The sequence below is a fragment of the Hemicordylus capensis genome, chromosome 13 (genome assembly GCF_027244095.1).
Source record: "Hemicordylus capensis ecotype Gifberg chromosome 13, rHemCap1.1.pri, whole genome shotgun sequence".
In the NCBI taxonomy this organism is placed as follows: domain Eukaryota; kingdom Metazoa; phylum Chordata; class Lepidosauria; order Squamata; family Cordylidae; genus Hemicordylus; species Hemicordylus capensis.
In genome coordinates this window covers 749,641-768,668 of record NC_069669.1, presented here as the reverse complement: position 1 = coordinate 768,668, position 19,028 = coordinate 749,641, and the positions used below count along the sequence as shown (strand labels likewise).

The window sequence follows — 19,028 nt, the reverse complement described above, 5'->3', positions numbered from 1 at the left end:
ATCTGCTGCTGCCGCTGCCGCAACACCTCCCCCCGCCCCCCGCCGCCTGCGCACCTCCAGGTGCTCAGAGTGCTTCTGCTGCTGCATTCTCGACTTCCCTCTCTTTGCAGGACCGCTTGTATTTTGTCATGGAATATGTGAACGGGGGTGACCTCATGTACCAGATTCAACAGGTCGGGAGGTTTAAGGAGCCACATGCCGTGTAAGTCCCCGGAGGACCCCTAGTGCATGCCCAGCAGGCTGAGAGCCAGACTGAGGGTTGGCAGCTGCTTTGGAGCAGGGGGGCTGGCAGGCGGGCAGGGGTGACCCTTTGCCATTCTCAGCGGGGGGGGGGTCCCCGGGCCTCCCACCCCATGTCACGAGAGGGCCGGGCTTTCCATCCCAATTCCTCTCCCGTCACGCTTGGCCTGCCTCTCTCTCCCCCCTCTGTAATTGCAGGTTCTATGCTGCCGAAATTGCCTTTGGGCTCTTCTTCCTCCACACCAAAGGGATCGTTTACCGGTAGGTGGCCACGTTTTCTCTCTCCAGTTTCCAGCAGAGCGGCACCAGCCGTGGCGGCTGGGGGATTCGCGGCCCCTCCCTGCTGGCTCTGGGCTGCTGGTCCTGCCCTTCCACACATCACCAGTGCCCAGCGGGTGAAGTTCTGGCCCCTCTCCGCTGACTCTGTTGGCAGCAATCAGAGCCGGAGGCTTCAGAAAGGCAGCCGTTTGTGAGCCAAGGTTTTTTGCAGTCTCCTGCTTTTCATAGGGAAGCCGGCTCATGGTGTGCCGCGGAGGCTTCCCTTTCCTCACGGCCTTAAATGTCTCTCTGCTTGACAAGTTGCAGCTGGCAGCCTGCTTGGGTGACAGGAGAGGGCTGGCTCAGCACGGAGACTTCAAGGGAGCCCCCGAAGAATCCTGTGGGATGAGCCCTCTCTGTGGCTGCTCAGCTGCAACATCCCGCAGTGTGGCTTGGATGGAACTCGGCTTGCCCAGGGTGCCTCGAGGCCGTCTCTGCTGAAACCGGCCCCTGTCCTGATGCTTCTCCATGCCATAGGAGCCCCGGAGCCTAACACCCGAGCAGAGCAGCCCAGGCGGAGAATGTCATGCACCCTCTACTCCCTCCCAGAAAGCTTCCCTTGGCATGGGCAACAGCCACGAAACTTCCTAGCAAAAGCAGGAGGGGAAGGATGCCATCTGCCCTCCAGCCTTTCCCATGAAAATTGGGGTGCTCTTGTAACACCCCCGTTTGGGTAGCAATGCGCCCCTCCCCCATGAGTCTACATTGGTGAGGGCTTTGCTCTGCCTTCTGCCAGCTGTTTCTCTGCAGCAGCCTGTCTTCTGCTAACTTAAAAGCTAAACGGGGCATTTTGCTTCTGCTTAAAGACATGCTGGAAATATATAATTATCCTACAGTAGATTATCAAAACAGGCTCCAGCAGCTGCGTTGTGCACACCGCATGGTGCTCTGATGTCCGTGCATGTGGGTTTCCGTGCATGAGAGGCAGGGGCTGTGCCCAAGGAGGACAGTGGATCCTGACAAAGTCCCACCGGGATGAATGAGATTTGAGTGTACACATAACTGGCTTGCCTGCTCCGTGGATTTCCGTGCTACTTCGTGAGCCTTCACATTCTTTCTCTAGAACCCCAGATGTAGCCGTCCCTCATGCCCAGATTGTGAGTTGCGATAGTCAGGGGGAGAGCAGAAGGGGTGTGGCTCTGGCAATTAATGCAGTGTTGACCAGGCAAAATGGGGACAAGTGTCTGAGAAGAGGGTGCACGGCACCGCCATTTCCTTTTCCCACCGGCTCTTGCAGAGAACTGGCTTTCGAACCCCCAGATGCTTCAGGGGTGGGTCCCTCTTCCATCCGAATGCTGCTGCCTCTTCCCCCTGCCCCCAGTGAGAACCTGGAGCATTCTTGTCCTCCGAGCAGAAGAGTCTGATGGGGTGTGCCCATCATTGATTTCGGGGACAGTGAAGGTTTCTGGATGATTCTGGTGAGCCCGGCTGCTCTGGTGCGCTGTCCATGGTGCTGCCTTTGAAAGGAGCTCAGGGACGGTTCCAGGCCTGACGGCTGGCTGGGGTGCTGCTGAGTGGGGCATCAGACCCAGATTCTGCAGCGCCTTTCTTGGCTCCCTGCTGGCTCCCAGGCCCAGCTACAGGAATAACCGTCTTGTTTTGAACGCTGCAGAGACCTGAAACTTGACAACGTGATGCTGGACTCGGAGGGGCACATCAAGATTGCTGATTTTGGCATGTGCAAAGAGAATATCTGGGACGGGGTCACCACCAAGACCTTCTGTGGCACTCCAGACTACATCGCGCCCGAGGTGAGAGATGAACTGGGTCCTCCCCCGCTTCTTGCTTCTGCTTCCCAGCTGACAGTTTGAGTTACGAGAAGCCACTCGGCTGTCCAAATCTCTGCTCTAGGCAGATTAAAAAAAAAAATTTAAAGAAGGCCTGTGTGAATTTCAAGGAAGGAATACAATGAATAGGTGTGGAGACAATTGGCGTCTTCTTATTAAAGATTAGAAAGGAAAGGGCCAAATCTCCATGGAGATGCTACATGCCTTTCGCTGGTTATAATTTATTGAGTAAAATGGAATGTGGGTGCTCAACAATGAAACATTCAGGTGTTTCATGTATATTAATTATGTGATTAGAGCCTGGTTTAAAAGCTAGGGCTCTCACTCAATTAACAACATTCGTAGGCAATTAATCAGTTAAATTTGCATGGCTTTGCAATCAGAAAAATGCAAAAGCTCTGAAGGGAAAAGAACGTGCTTGCTTTATTTCTTAGCACATTAACAAGCCCTTTCCAAGATAATAAAGATGATTGCCCCTTTACCAGTATCTGATAGATGTATAAATTGCTGGGAATTTAGTTCACTCGTGATTTCACATATTGTACATGTTTATGCATTGATACTGCTCAAAATCTTGTGTAAACCAACTGAAAATGCCTCTGTTTAGCTGTAGGAGCACAAATCCCTTTGTGTGATCCAGAAGCTCCCTTGCCTACTCCCCCTGCTCTTACTCAGTGGGGGCACGGACCCTAGTGCTTTCTCCTCTGCCCCCACCTTGGATCTTTCCAAAAGCCAGAGCGGGGGGTGGTGGTGGTAGGAATTATGGCAGAGCAGAGCAGAGTGCTGGGCTAGAGTGCCCAACTCTTGGGGGAGTGCACTTGTTGTGCAGTGCATTGTGGGATGTCTGGAGGCTGGGATGCATTTTCCTGGCCTCCACAATGTTGCATGGCTCACAGCAGCATCAGTCGTGTGGGTGTGCAGGCCGCCCAGCTGGGATTGCTGCTGGATCATCTGAGGGGAAGGTAGGTGCTCTCCTGACTTCCCCTTCCCTGGCCCAGCGGAAGGTTGTGTGAATGACCTCGTTTTGTCCCTGGCATCTGTCTCCCAGCAGATGAGAGCTGTCCCTGCATAAACCCAGCTCTGGGCACCTTCTGAATATTTTCGGCATTGAACCATCACCATCTCTGGCTGGCAGTCTGTCAGGAATAGTGGCACGCCTTGTACACTTTTGAGAGATGCCCTGAAATGCGAAACCATTTTGTGTCTCCGTCCTTCCCAGGGAGACATTTAATTACTGGCCTTCATGTGCGCGGTTTCCCCTTGTTCTGCCAAGATTAATTTGGGAGTCCTGCCAACATGTGCCTGAGTGGCTGCCCATGACTGATGCTCTTTCGTAGGAGCACAAATGACCCTTTTCCCTGGGTAGGCAACTGGACACCCTCTATGAATGCTTTTCCTCCCATTTTCATTTTAATTGCTTTAAAAAAATTCAAAAGAACTAGAGACAAATCCGCACACGGCAAAATATATAACAAAATTATTGTCAGTCACTTCAAGCAATGTGGGAATGTTGGGATAGAGATATTTGAAATAAATGAATATGAAACCCTGCACGGTTCTAGGAATGACAGGTCCTTGTCACCCTTGGTCGTGTTCTATTACATTCCAAAAGGCCCCTTGAAGCTGGAGGGATCTCTGTCAGAATTCAGCCCAAAGGGTGACTGCATTTGAGCCCAGGGAGTCTGTGGTGGTGGGGGGGGGATGACCATCATGCAAGGAGGACTGTGCCTTCTCTTGGAGGGGGGGCAAAAGAGGGCTGCAGTCTAGAAGCCCCCTTCTTGCCCTGGGAGCCAAGCTCTGTTCCCATCCAGGGCTTTCCAGACGGCGTCCTCCTCTGTTCTCTGTGCCTTCGCTGTACCCCCTCATTAATTTGTGTGGGGAATCCTGATTGGGACCTGGAAGGAGAACTGAACTGCTGCCCCTCAGAAGCCCAGAGGGAGGCGTGTCCATCAGAACCACCCTTCCCAACCAAGGAGAGCGCTTTGCACCTCCGATGCTGCCATGCCTTGCCTTGCCTTGCTTTGGCTTCCCTTGCAGACTCTCTCCTTGGGGCCAGAATGCTTCTCTTGGGTGTTAATGGCTGTCGAGAGTACAGCAAGCCTGTTAAGCTTTTATCCCGTCCACTGTGAAGGATTCAAGCTTCACACCCCACCTGCAGGCAAAGAGCACTACAAGTGCTTGCAAAGATCGGTGGCACTTGGAATGCACTTTGTGAAGTGGGCAAACTGGCACCTGCATCCCCTGAGGCCTGCAGCAGCCCGGCAGAGGCAAAAGCTTTGTTCAAGCTGAGGAGCTGCAGAGGCGACCTTGACTCCATTGCTGTGGGTGCTGCAGATCGGAAAGAGAAGGGCCTTGCGGGGGCGGGGGGAGTTCCCAAGGCCCCGCGGAGCAAACCCGGATGCAAGAGCAGTCCAGAGGCAGAGATGAGGGAAGCAAAAGGAGGGGACAAGAGGGTGGGAGAGGGAGAGCGGACAGTGGGGGGCCCACCACCATCTCCCTCCATGCTAGCTCTTTCTGGGCATCAGGCTCTCTTCAGGTGTCTGGACTTGGCTGGGAGCATCCCTGAGAACCTCCCTCCCGCCTGGGCCACAGGCCATGATCCAAGGAACTGCATCTCTCTTGTGGACCCCGCCTGTGTAAATGAGCCTGTGTGGGGTTTCTTATATGGAGTGTGGGAAGCGCCCGGCCGCTGGGTCTGACCAAGCTAGGTCCGTCTAGCGCCGCCCCCTGCCTCCCGCAGTGAACCACCAGAAGCCTCCGGGAAGCCCGCAACCAGCCCTCTGTAGCTCCAGTGTGCCGCTGGATTGAGGCTGGGGTGGGGGGCAGTGCCAGAGGCCCCCCTCTCCCGACGGCTACTTGCCCCACTCCAGCGTTGGCCTTGCTTCTCCTGCCCCACTGCAGGACTCCCAGGCGTGCACCCAGAGTGGTTCTTCCTTGCTCCATCCTGGCTCCTCCGTTGCTTGGATCGCCTGCCTGCCACCGCAGCCTCCCTGGATCCGCTGCAAGTGGCGAAGAAGGCCGAGCGAGAGCCTTCCTTCCAAAAAGTTTGCCCTCTTGCGCATCGGAACCCTCGGAAGCCGATGCCTGTTACATAAGGCTGCATGTTTGGCTGCCGGCTATCAATGCCATGCAAATCTGTGAGGAAAGACGACTGCAAGCAGATGGGGCAAGGCAGGCGAGGGCCGGGGAGGCGCCTCTGTAGGCTGGCATGCTTGGCGTGGAAGGTCCCCTCTTCGGGGCAGAGGAGGAGCCCCCTCCCCATCGCCTGCCTCTGCCGCATTGCGTGCCTGGGGTGCTGTGGCGTCAGGCGAGCCAAGAACACCCACCCCCTGCACCCTTGGGAAGGACCCCACCCCTCGTCCAAGCAAGGGCACGGGTGCCTCCTGTCCCCGCGCCCCTCCTGGGCCCTGCCAGCCTGGATGGGAGACCCCCAGAGCTCTCCCCTGAGCTCTGGGGCTGGATGGGGCCAGAGAGGCCCCCACGGAGGCAACCTCTCTGGGCTGGAGCGCGTCTGTGTATATTTCACTGCCATTACCATGTGATTTGCATTTATGTTTGAATATATGAATCTTTTCGGAATAGAAATCTGTAATTAGGATGAATAAACTGCGTAATGGCTTTGCATTAAGTAACAGATGGCAACGCCTCGGGCTTGTCAAACTCCACGCGTTGAAACGAGGCAACAAACAGGGACGGAAAAATCCCTTCCAAGCACGGGCTCGTCTCCTCTCCTGGCCCACTTTGGGCCCTTTATGGGGAGCTTTTTGAGGGAAAACGTTCTGGGCTGCTTGCTGAGTCCTCCTCTGTATTATTGTGGTCCACAAAATCCACCCCCCCTCCCGGCACCTGGCACTCCAAAGTGGCCAAGGCCCCACACGCTGCTGTCCAGGGGCTCCTCCTGCTTCTGCTGTCCGGGGTTGTTCACACGTGCACAAGGTTGGCACTCCCGTTTGTGATTCACCATAAAGGGCAGCCCCACACAGCCCCAAGGAATCCGGATTCTAGCCCAAGTGGCTTCTGAAATAGGCCCAGCTGCAAATGACAAAAATGGCGAGGGGGTTCTGGCAAATTCCAGCCAGCGAGGGTGGGGAAGGGGCGTCTTGCCTGCCCCCGGGCTCCTCCTGCTTGTGGCCACCAGGTACGTTTCCCAGAAATCTGCTGAGAAGAGGATGACACGAGGGTGGTGAGGGAGGTCTGTGCTGCTGCTTTAACGGGGGATGTTGCTCAGACCGCCGCTCAGCTCTCTAGGGCCAGCCAGACCTCTGCTGGTTCCCCAGACCACCTGGCTGGCTGCAGTACCCTCTCTGGCCATGACTGCGGTGGTGCTGCAGTGCCGCAAAGGCCCGGCTCGTAGCTCCTCTCGGTCCCAGTGACTTGGAGGGTAAGGTGCCTGGACCCTGCTGCCGGATTCCCTGGGTCAATCCCCTTGGTGCCGTTACGTGGGAGGTGGGCAGGCTGGGGCAAGGCTGGAGAGCCACACACGTCTCCAAAGTCTGGCTTTTGTGCTAGCCTGACCTGGAAGCATTTGTGGCCAGGTCAGGAGGAACCCACAGGTCACTTGATATGGGAGGAGGTAAGAACAGCCCTGCTGGATTAGGCCCAAGGCCCATCTGGCCAGCATCCTGCTTCACAAAGTGGCCCACCAGATGCCTCTGGGGAGCCCTGCAATGAAGGACTCTACAAGGAATATTGGCCTGCTGCTTTTACACAGAAGTCCACAAAGCGTTTTGCATAGATAGCAATCAATAAAATGGCTCCCTGTCCCCAAAGAGCTCCCAATCTAAAAAAAAGAAACACAAGATAGCTCCCTGCAACAGCCACTGGAGGGATGCTGTGCTGGGGATGGAGAGGGCCAGTTGCTCTCCCCCTGCTAAATAGAAGAGAATCGCCCCTCTCAAACGGCGCCTCTTGGCTCAGTCAGCCCACAGGCAAGAGCAAAAGGCCGGCCAACTCCTACTGCTAAGGGGTGCCACCCCTTCCTCTGCTGAGTCCCCACCCCAGGGAGCAGGAGCCCATTAGCCCCAGAGGCTTCCAGTCCAGGCTCATCACAGCCGCTCCCTCTTAGGAGTGGCATTCTCCGTTGTGCCAAGGGAGGGGTGTGTGTGTCTCTGCTGCGAGTCTTTCTCGGTGCCCTTCCAAGTTTGAGTCATAAAAAGTGCCACGGTGCTGTGAGGGTGGGCTGCCAGCGGGCGACTGCTCTGGGGCCAAGGGGAGCGGCAAAGGGGGCTGGAGCCTCCAGGTGAGCTCCTGGCGCATGGAGGCGCCTGGGCCTGGTGCTGGCAACAGCTGGGCAGTGCCGCGGCCGCCTGCTGGTCCCAGCGGCTTGGGCTTCCAGTTGGAGCAGCCCTGCCTGGGGGCCGGGGGCCAAAGAGGGTGTGTGCTTACGCCTGCTGCTCTGATCACGACGACGATGATATTGTGTGTCTTGCAGATAATTGCTTATCAGCCCTATGGGAAATCCGTTGACTGGTGGGCCTTTGGAGTCCTGCTGTACGAAATGTTGGCTGGGCAGGTAATTGGATTTGAATGGATTTTCTGTGGGGTTTTCGTGGGGGGGCAGTCGAGTGATTTGGGAGTGAGTTATTTGTTTTGTCAGCAGCAAAGAGCGTGTGCATGTGGAGGGGGGCGGAGGGGGGCCCCGCCACACCCCGCGCTGAAAATCGAGGCCTGCAAGTCACCTCTGCTGCCATTTCGGAGTGAGATGAGGAGGCTGGCGGGACTCTGCCTGCCTGCTGCTGGGTGTGAGAGGCAGGGCCTCACAATGCTTGCTTCCAAGGAGAGGCTAATATTGGCCGCTTCCCCCCAGTTAGATGGAAATCCAGGCCAGAGAAGAACTCCTGGGCCAGCCCCGTTCCTTCATGCCCAGCCCCACTCTCCCAGCCACTCCCCCCCTTTAAACTGCACTTAGCTGGCCACAGAATCTGTACAACGGATCGCGACAGACCAAGTCTGTACAGGGAGCACGTAGCCCAGCCTGGCTGGCAGGAGCACTCCAGGGACAGCCAGCCGCTGCAGAGAGCGGGGGCTTCTCCTCACTCCCTCTCTCTCTCTCTCGTGCCCACCTGCAGACCTGGTCGCCCCTGGGGAATGTAATGCCACGTCAAGAGTCCTTGGGGAAACGACACCTCCCGGGGGCTGCCGGGGCTTTGAATCCTCCCGATGTGAGGCCTACAGCCTCTTGAGCAATGATGGGTGTGTAAGGAGCTCGCTTGGCTGTTGGGTGGCCTCTCTTGGGTGCCGTGCTGTTGTACGCCCTCTTTCGGAGCCCTTTGCAAAGAGAGAAGAACGCCTGCAGAGCTATGCTCTAAGTAGACACGGCTCATTCTGGAAGGGGAAAGAGATGGACAAGGAGGAAGGAGGCCAGGAGCTGGAGGACATGTGTGTGCAAAGCACGGGCTCTCCTCTGTCTGCACCTCGTGCCCTGCTTGTCCTCCCCGGACCTGTGGGCACCTCCCTCTAGCCTTGGCACAGGAAACAGCCACAGCAGCAGCCACAGACCTGCCTGGGGGGCTGCTAAAACCCCACCCTCTCCTGCTTCTCAATTCTGCAGGCCCCGTTTGAAGGAGAAGACGAAGACGAGCTCTTCCAGTCCATCATGGAGCACAACGTGGCCTATCCCAAGTCCATGTCCAAGGAGGCCGTGGCCATCTGCAAAGGGGTAAGAGCCCACTTGGGGTGGCCTGGCAGAGGCCGGCTGTCTCTGGCTCCTCTCCTTGTGGGCACACAGATGCACAGTGGGTGTCCAGGGCAGTCCTCAAATGAGGGAGGGGCGGGCAGGTGAGCCCTTCGTGCAATCCTCAAGCCACACTGCTGGCCTGCCCTAATTCCATGCCACCCCATCACCTTCTAGAGGGGAGGGCAGGAGGAAGCAGACTAGCAGCCCACAATCGCTTCCTCCGCAGTGCACCGGCTTTGTCATGAAAACGAAGGCTTGAGAAACTTGCAGTTCAGAATAGGGGGCGCAAGTGGGGGCGGGGGAAGGCTTCTGGATTTCCACCCCCACCTGTCTGGGGTCTGGCAGCAGGCAGGCCTTGCCTTCACCCTCATCATCTGGAAACCATCTCAGCAGCTCCTGCCCCGTGACCCAAGACCGTTCCCAGCAAGGTTCCGAAACGGCTCACCCCCGTTCACAATGGGGTCCCACAGCCTCCAGGCTGGACTTGAAAAGCAGGGTGGGGGGAGCCCCTGCCGAGGCAAGTCAAATGCCCCTGGAGCATAAAGACAACCGAGGGGCGGTCAGAGTGGAAGTGTGTCACATTAAGGCTGGTGTGGAGAGAGCGAGAGAGAAGGTCCCCCCCCCTCCCATAATGCTAGAAGCCCAAATCACTGGTTTGTCTGTTTGTTAGTTATATTTTTATACCGCCTGTCTTCGTCCAAAGACCCCAGGGCAGTTCAGATCAAGACAGAAACAGTAGTACAACTTCAATAAAAACAAACTGCTACAACAAAAACACAGCTGCGTTATGGAGAGAGCTGGGCATTATGTGAATCTTGAGGGCGAGCGAGTTGCGTCCGACACTCGTACAGCTGATCTGCAGGCAGATACAGTTGTCCGCATGTTGTTCGGGACACAGGGACAGCCGCCCCCTTCCTGTCTCCATCCTGTATTTCAGGGGCCTGTACCCACTGTCCCTTTTTCATTGATCCCGGGTACAGTCCTTTGCACAAAACCGTGTGCACATATCATGCAGGGGCCGCGTACTGTCTGAAAAGGGCTGCAGTCCGCCCATGGCCAGAGCTGCTGTCACCACTGTGGGAAGCTGAGCCAAGCATCAATCTTCCCTCTCGGTCCCTCGGCACAATCGTGGCAAGTGATTCGAGATGGGGACAGTGATAAACTCACGGTCGGTTTTATCTCCTTTCCCAGCAGTCCCAGGCAGGATGCTGCAAATTGGCAAAGGACAGGACTGATTAAAACATCTGCTAGGCTTCTCCGTAATGGCTTTTCTCACTCCTGGCAAATTGCAAGGCCAAATGGAAAGTGGCTGGAGCAGGGAGCGAGAGGAGCAGGCTGCTCTGTGAATCCCCTGCCACGTCCCCACGCTGTCCTCATTTGGTGCAGAAGAACCAGGAGTGGCTCCTCCTAAGCTGGGGGGGGGGCGCAAAGGAGATACAGCTGCCTCTCCTTCCCAGAGCTCCGTGTGCTCCTCTCTCTCTCTCTCTCATGCCATTCATCAGGTAGAGCTGTGAGGTTAACTGTGCAGCTCTACCTGCTGAATGGCCAGCCTGCAGGCAGCCTGCAGGGTGGGAGAGAAAGGAGAAAATGGAGCTCCGGGGAAGAGAGGCCACGGTGCCTCCTTTGCCTCTGCACCCTCGAATCGTTGCTATGAGCTGCTCCTGGATGCAACGCACTGTTGCCCATCTCATGCTGTCATACGACTGAAAAATCATGCGCACACACACACACACACACACACACCCTCCCTCCAGAAACAAACATGGGGCAGGCAAGTGGCCTTTCCTTACTTCTGAAAGCTCTGGCTGCCATGTTCCAAACGGTGTCAGCGACAGCATCTTTCTCCGTGACAGAAAAGGGCAGAGATCCTTCTGTGAATGAGCCTCCCAACTGCCTCATTTGTGTGGGCAAGGCGCACTTTTCCCCGCTGGCCTGACGGTTCACCAGCCGAAGCGCAGATGGGAATGAGAATGAGGCATTGGCCGGTGAGAGGGCGCGCTGTGCAAGGACTTGGGCGTGCAGCCCTGGAGGGGCTTGTTCTGCTGGGCGGCTGCATCTCCTCCCAGCGGCACTCGGAGAGGGGCGCTGCTACTGGAGGGACGGAGAGGAAGGGCCACCCCCACGAGGAGACGGTTGTGTGTTTCAGTGAATGTCGCGGCTGGCTTGGCCCGTGGGGCTCCGGGCAAAGAATCCCGCCTGACCAGTAGCTCTTCCAGAGGGTGCCTGGGGCCTGTGACACAGGAGAAGCCACGTTTCCTGGCCAAGCCACACAACTCCTTCGTACTGAGCTTAGCAGGGCGGCGAGGCGAGCATGCCGGACGAAAGGGGTTCCCACACTGCGCCAGTAGTGCATGGAGCCAGCCCTGAGAGAGCAGGCCGTGATCTCTGCTCAAGGGCTTGAGGAGTCGCTCAGTCTTTCTGGATCGCCCGGAAACCTCTTTTTTCAGCGGGGACCAAGCAGAGGCAGCCGGGCTTTCCTTCCCCACCCGGCGCGGATTTTCGCACCAGCTCTGGACCACGCCCTGTTTCCAGCTGAACAGATTGCAGGCGCAGAGAAGGTGCCTCTCGGTACTGGAGGCGACACGGGGCAGGCTTCTGTCATTCGTTCTGTGGTCTTTGCGGGCGGCTGCGGGGACCCGAGGAAACTGCCACCGGTTTAGGCCTTCAGCAGGCTGTGGGGTAGCTGCTTCCATGAGCCGGAGGAATCCCTCAGATGCCCTGTGGCCATGGGGCTGCCCCAGATGCGAAGCGCTCTGCACTCTGTGTGTCTGTCAAGATGTCAGGACTGGCTGGAAACTGAACGAATTCTGCCATGGCCACGGGAGACCATCTGCGGAGCTCTGAAGTTGGCGATTTAAAAAGCACCAAATAGATAAATTCCTGCTTAAAAAAAAAAAGGCAGCAAATACATTTTGATGAAAGCAGCCATATTGAACACAATCCTGTTTCATTCTTTCTTGGAGGAAGTGTTGGGCATGAGTTGTCCCCTTAGCTAAGCAGGGTCCACCCTGGTTGTATATGGATGGGAGACATTATGTGTGAGCACTGCAAGAGATTCCCCTCAGGAGATGGAGCCGCTCCGGGAAGAGCAGAAGGTTCCAAGTTCCCTCCCTGGCAGCATCTCCAAGACAGGGCTGAGAGAGATTCCTGCCTGCAACCTGGGAGAAGCCGCTGCCAGTCTGTGAAGACAAGACTGAGCTAGATGGACAAAAGGTCTTGATATATGGCAGCTTCCTATGCTCCTCTGCCCAGCAAAGCAGGGCATCGGCAGGCAGCAGTCCAGGCTGAGTCCATCCCTCTCCGACTTCTCCTGATGAGCCAGGCAGCTCAGGTTTCTCCTCTCTCTCTCCTGCCCCACCCGAGAGCCACACTGCCTGCAGGCTGGCCATTCATCAGGTAGAGCTGCACAGTTAGCCGGTCCCACCCTGCCCGAGAGCTGTACTGCCTGCAGGCTGGCCACTCGTCAGGTAGAGCTGTGCAGTGGCAACCCAAGCGGCCTCCTTTGGCACCCTGCTGGCTCATTTGGACAAGCCGGCCCTGCCCCTAGGCTCCTTGCCTCTCCCAAGCTGCTGCAAGGGTCTTTCTCATTTTCATGGCCTCTATATATTGATAGTGCACAAAAATAAGTGTGCTTCTTAGGAACATAGGAAGCTGCCATATACTGAGTCAGACCCTTGGTCCTTCTAGTACAGTATTGTCTACACAGACTGGCAGCAGCTTCTCCAAGGTTGCAGGCAGGAATCTCTCTCCCAGCCCTGTCTTGGAGATGCTGCCGGGGAGGGAACTTGGAACCTCGATGCTCTTCCCAGAGTGGCCCCATTATGCCCTCAGTGGAATCTCTTGCTGTGCTCACACTTCTAGTCTCCCATTCATATGCAACCAGGACAGACCCTGCTTAGCTAAGGGGACCAGTCATGCTGGCTACCACCAGACCAGCTCTCCACTCTTGGGATACTGAACTTTGGAACAGCCAGGTGCTTGCTATTTCCGTTCTCCTGGCAACAGTCCTGTGAGAGAGATCAGCCTGATCCCCATATCTAAAGGGCTTCTTTGCTTCTCCCCAGACTCTGCCTGCCCACTGAGCTCTTTGACAGGAGCCCTGCTCCACAGCAAACTAAGTGTGTGTGTGTGTGTGTGTGTGTGTGTGTGTGTGTGTGTGTGTGTGTGTGTGTGTGTGTGCGCTTGACAAGAAAAATCCACGAAAACCCTTTAGTTTAAAAGACAACGGTTATATGCTGCAGTGTCTTTTCTTGGGGGGCAGAACAGCAGCCCATGGGCCCTACTTACAGGTTGAGGGCCCATGCAGAGACTGAGAGTGAGTGGGAGTCCTGGGGGGCAGAGATGAGGTTAGAGCTGGGGCCTTCCTGGTGCGCATCCCCCTTGTTGGGCTTGCACAAAGCCAGCTCGTCCTGGGCCCAGCCCGAAGGCTGCCGGAGTGGGTCCCCTCTGGCCGGCCGGAAGGGCTCGTTCATATCCCTCCTGGGGCTTATCTCCCCTTTGCACCCCTCGTTATCGGCTCCGTGTCTTGGAAGTCGAGCCAAACCCCTGCGCCAGGATATGAATGTTTCCACAGCAGCCCTGGACGCACGTTTTCCTCCCGGCTTGCTGCAGAGGGCCTGGGCGAAGGACACGTTCCGATGATAAACAGCAATAATTCACGTCTCGCTCGTCTCCCCTGGAATGTGCCGTTTCATTAAGCCAGGCTTTCTGGGCCGGAAGCTGCCAATTCCCTCCCTGTTCTTGGTGTTAATGAAAAAGAGATTCGGAGTGGTGATGGCTCGCCTCTCAACCGTGCGGTGGCCTTTGCACTTAATTGCTTTTATGTTGTCACGTTGGCAGAGATTCCCCTCCAAGTCCCAAGCTGCCTCTCTTCCTCCTCGGTCCCTGGGGGTGGGCAAGGAGCAGCCGGCCGCCTTCAGGCTTTTCTGACGGGGACCCACTCAAGACCCCCGCTACCTGTAGGATGGGGCCTGCTCCATGCCTTCTCTTTTGCCACCTCTTCGGCCCGAACCCATCACTAGGATGCTGCCCAAAGCAGCACCAAGCTCATGTGAGGTTCTCCCTCCATCACCCATCATAGGTTGCTAAAGGATTTCACTTCATGATGTCGCCAGGCTGACCCTCTCCTCACTCCTGCATCACATTACTGGCTGTGGGGTAATACAGGCTGTCGTGCCCTCATGCCCTACGTTTCCTATATGCTGTGGGTGGGAGCAGGGAGAACTGGTTTCAGTGGCTTCAACCCGGCCCTCGGCTGAGCAAGCCTACACATCTGTGTCTGGCTTTCGCCACCTCAAAATGGTGCCGGGGCCTCTGGAACAACCCATCTTTGGTTGGGGTCCCACCCAGTTGTGGGTCCCAACTCTTTGGAATGGCCATGACTTCTCTCTTTGGACTGGCTGGCCTGTGAGCCATGTAAACAGCCATGTGGGTCGGATCTTGCTAAGAGGTGAGCACTTACATGGGTCACAATCCATCAGCTGATGGGTAATCACTATTCTCAAATTCACCAAACTCCACAAGATAGGGTGGTCATATGAGTAAAACCTTTGTGGTCATTGGGCATGTCTTAATTTGAGATGCATACCATGTTCGTAGCTTAGAGGGCGTCTTTTTCTCCCTGTTTCTCTCATTTGGCTTTTCTCAAGCTCCTGCAATTAGCCTCGGGGCCATTTTATAGGAATGTGGTGGTGATGGTGGTGGTGATTTAATGAAGAATTGAAGAAGAGAGCTGTTCTTGTGGTAGCAAGCATGACTTGTCCCCTTAGCTAAGCAGCGTCTGCCCGAGTTGCTTATGAATGGGAGACTAGAAGTGTGAGCACTGGAAGAGATTCCCCTCAGGGGATGGAGCCACTCTGGGAAGAGCAGAAAGTTTCAAGTTCCCTCTCTGGCTTCTCCAAGAGAGGTCTGAGAGAGACTCCTGCCTGCAACCTTGGAGAAGCCTCTGCCAGTCTGTGAAGACAATACTGAGCTTGATAGACCAATGGTCTGACTCAGTATATGGCAGCTTCCTATGTAAGCCTTGTACTCAAATGTGTACCACTCTGTAATGGAATCCATGGATGTTTCTTCTTCTCCCCTCTTCAAGCTTATGACCAAGCATCCGGCAAAGCGCTTGGGGTGTGGCCCCGAAGGAGAGCGGGACATCAAGGAGCACGCCTTTTTCCGCTACATCGACTGGGACAAACTTGAACGGAAGGAGATCCAACCTCCTTTCAAGCCAAAGGCTGTAAGTTGGCGCTCTCTCTCTCTCTCTCTCTCTCTCTCTCTCTCTCTCTTTCTCTCTCTTTCTCTCTCTCTCTCTCCTTCCTTTCTCTCTGTGTCTTATTCCAACAGGCCCTCAGCTATGCACTAGATTGACACACAATCCTATAGGAATATTTTCTCAGCCAGTGGATATTTTGGTGTCATTTTGTCCTGTATTAAAAGCCGATTTTCCATGGAACAGTTCTCTCCAGCAGCAGATGTCAACCTGTGTTTAGGCTCCAGAGCAGGTTTGCATGTTGGCTGTTGCTTTTCCTTAAACAAAAAAACAAACGAACCAGCAGCGGCAACACTGTGCGTGGAAAGCGAGCTCAACGGAGGGGAGATTCCTAGCTTAGTCGTCTTCCCTGGGTTGTATATGAGGGAGTTGGTGTCTTTTCATGGAAGAGCATCTGGTCACATGAGCCCCCTGCTGCTGCCTGAAGTTGCACAGCCCCAATGCCGGCTGGCCAGCTCCTCTGCTGTTTGGGAGAAGGAAGCCCAGGCTGACTGCAGAAGGCTAGACGCATGCAGATCACTGTGGCGCCCGCTGCATCCAAGAGTTATCATGTGGGAAGCAACTCTTGAGTCTTGGTTTCCAACACGAGCTGTGGCCCCTCCCTGCACACACCTCTAGGAGGATGCCTGGCGTGTGCATGTTCTCCGAGAGAGGTGTGCCCATTCCTTGCATTAGGCCTGGTGCTCCTGCAGACCCCCAGGGGACGCTCCAGGGTCTTCTGGCAGGTAGGGGTGCCCTGACCCACAGGAAGCACTTCCCGGCTTCTGGCTGGCCCAAGTCTGAGGGGCGTGAGCGGCCCCACTGATGGCTGCTGGGGAAGACAATGGAGGTGGGGTGGGGGCTGGCTTCCTGCTGAGCACAAAGGGTGGGCCAGGGCAAAGCGGGGCTGCCTTTTCTCATCATGCTTGTGTGGTTACAGCACCCAGCCCAGACTACTGAACTACTGAATGTCCGAAGCAAAGCGGGTCTTTCCATGTCCAGATTCCCTCTTCCTTTGGGGGGGGGGATTGTCCTCTTCGTTTCATTGAAACTGAGTCTTTGCATCTAGCTCAGCAACCTACCGTCTGCCTGAATCATTAATGAGGTGGCAATTCATTCAGCAGGTATTAAGGCAAACAGGCTTGGCCTGAAGAGTTTAGGAGCACAGGCCAAAAGCTTCTGGTGGCGGGGAGGATTTGGGTTTCTTCTCACCCCTCTGCACTTCCTCCCCCAGCCCCCACCATCATGAGGGGTTTTTTTCCCCAGGGGGCAAAGAAGCAGAAGTTCACTCGCACCACACAGCCTTGCGTGTCCAGAACTGGTCTGTGCCACAAGCTCAAACTGGTCAGACTGTCGTGGCTTCAGTAGCAGCTCATCCTAATGAGCGGGGGGGGTGGGGGGGTGGGGGGGCACCAGAGGAGATGCAGCTGCCCAGCTTCCTGACCACAGCTTGGGTGGCTCTTCTCTTTCCCCATCCCACCTGAGAGCTGCACTGCCTGCAGGCTGGCCATTCATCAGGTAGAGCTGTGTGGTCAGGCAGAACAGCTCTCAGGTGGGATGGGGGGAGACAAGAGCCCCCCTGAACTGCTGCCGGGAAGCAGAGGCAGCTGTGCCTCCTTGGGCAACTGCCTGGCTCATTAGGAGAAGCCTCTCCTACGTGGCTTCCTTGCAAAGTATTCTGGGACCTGTATGTAATCTGGGAGCCCTTCCAGCAGAGAGGCACAGGACACTTCCACCACGGCAACTGCCAAAGGTCCCTTGCGAGGAAGCATGTTTACCAGGCAGCATAAACAGGCACCTTTGAACTGTCTGGCTGTCCAGCTTCAGTGGATCCCTTGATCCAACCAAATTCTGTTGCACCCCAAACAGTGCAATTCTGTGCATTACTCAGATATCCGTCCCACTGGGTTCATTGAGGCTTCGTCTCAAATATATGTGCAGCGGATTTTGCAGCTTCAGTCCCACATGGGGCTTGTGCCATTGGTTTCAGTGGGGCACAATTACAACAAATCTTGTTGGGTTTTAATTGGTGGGGCTGAGAGCCAAAGAAGGTATGAAGTGAGAGTTCTGGAGGAGGAATTTTGGCTGCCGCCCCCTCCCCCCCCCCAAGGCAACCATTGGGAGATGCCCAAGTTAGGCTGGGCTTGCAGAGGAAGAATGCTCTGACTTGGAGATGCCTTAGAGAGGAAAGCTGGTCTGGTGGTAGACAGCATGACTTGTCCCCTTAGCAGGAGAAGAGGGGGTCTCTGTGTAAATGTTCTACTATTGACCTGAGAGAGGCCCCCTTTATTTGGATGGCCTGCCTCATGAGAGCACAGCCTGCTGGAGGACCAGAGGTCTTGAGGCTCTGGTCCTCCTCTCATGCCATGGTGGCAAGTTTGGTTTGGTGTCCCTGGACTGCTTGGCCGGGGTCTGCCATCACAAGAGCATCCTTGGTCCCAGTGGACCAGACCCTAAGATGCTGTGCCCTCCCTCATAGGCATCTTCCCTCCTAGGAAGTCCTCATGATCCCTTCCCAGAGTAACCGAAAAACAGTGCCCCTCGGCAGTATCCCACCCCTGCCAGCAATTGGGCTTGTGAGAGGCTTTCAGTCCGAGGTTCTTAGGAGGGTGGTGTTGCAATTGCTCTCAGGAGAAGGGCTTGCATGCCATTTAAAGGGATTTAGATGCCCTTTCCCTGCCAAGGCCGGGTGTTCCATTCATGCTGGAAAGGGACGATTGCGCCTGGCACGGTCCCTTGAAGATTGTGGCCAATGGCTGCCACCCTGCAGCTGTGCTGATGCCTTGCCCACAGTCTGGCGACGTGAGAACTACAGAGCTTGCTGGGACGCAAGGGAGAGGGAGGGGCTCCCCTGCCCTGAAACCAGAGGTTGCCGGGATGCAGTTGGACAAAAGTCTGCGAGGCGATTCAGGGTTTCAAATATTAACCACGGGTTCGGCAAACTCCAGTTTCGTGTTATGTGCGAACGCGGCCAGAGTGTGCTGTGATTACTGTTCTTGGAAAGGCTCTTCATGCTCCCAGTCCCCAAACTGACAGGTGCCCGGATCTGCAGGCTGACATACCATTGTAAAGCCGTAGCAGCCTGTCCTAAGAAGCCCGGGGCGGGGTGGGGTTGCCAAAGGAGGCGCAGCTGCCTCTGCTTCCCAGAAACAGCTTGGCGGGTGGCTCCTCTCAGTCTCACCCTGCCTGGGAGCCATGTGGCCACTTTGGATTATGAAGACGTTGATTAAAGCCCTGACACCACAGACCCAGCTCCAGAGCTGTGCAATGTTGGGAAGTGCAGGCTTCCCCATCCCCACCACCGCCTTGGCCTCTGCCATTAATCCAGAGCTCTGTGACTGAGCACACGCACAGAGAAGGCCCTGCACAGGACACTGCCTCCTGCTGCTTCATCTCGCTGGATATTGGCATCACGGACTGGCAGTGTCCGCCACCGACAGGGGGTCTCTCCCAGCCCTCCCAGGAGATGCTGCCAGGGGGCTAGGCTGGGGCTCTCCTGCTGTGCTGTGGCCCTGTCCTCGGGGCCCTGCTGCTTTCCCTAGCTAGAAGGATCTGACTCGTGGGAAGACGCTTCTCTCTGCCCGAGGCCCTGGCACGCTGCTGCTGCTGCTGCCACCGCCGGAGCTGACAGCTTCCCTCTTGGGGGCCAGGACCCTCTGCACCTCGCCATGTGCCCTTTTCAGCCAGCCTTGCTGACCTTTTCAGACGAGCCAGCACTTGGGGCATTCTTCCGGGGGGGCGGGGGAGAAGGGGGACGTGCCGTCCA

The 19,028-nt window shown here is 56.1% G+C and overlaps 1 protein-coding gene across 2 annotated transcripts in view; it reads left to right on the top strand.

The window, feature by feature from the left end:
* PRKCB (protein kinase C beta) overlaps window positions 1–19,028 on the top strand; it is a 126,122-nt gene that overhangs the window by 91,739 nt on the left and 15,355 nt on the right. For both annotated transcript variants that reach the window (XM_053276102.1, XM_053276101.1), the window contains 6 exons: window positions 111–202; window positions 439–501; window positions 2,171–2,309; window positions 7,777–7,857; window positions 8,896–9,003; window positions 15,110–15,250. In XM_053276102.1, coding sequence (XP_053132077.1) covers window positions 111–202; window positions 439–501; window positions 2,171–2,309; window positions 7,777–7,857; window positions 8,896–9,003; window positions 15,110–15,250 — 624 coding nt within the window. The remainder of the gene's footprint in view (window positions 1–110; window positions 203–438; window positions 502–2,170; window positions 2,310–7,776; window positions 7,858–8,895; window positions 9,004–15,109; window positions 15,251–19,028) is intronic.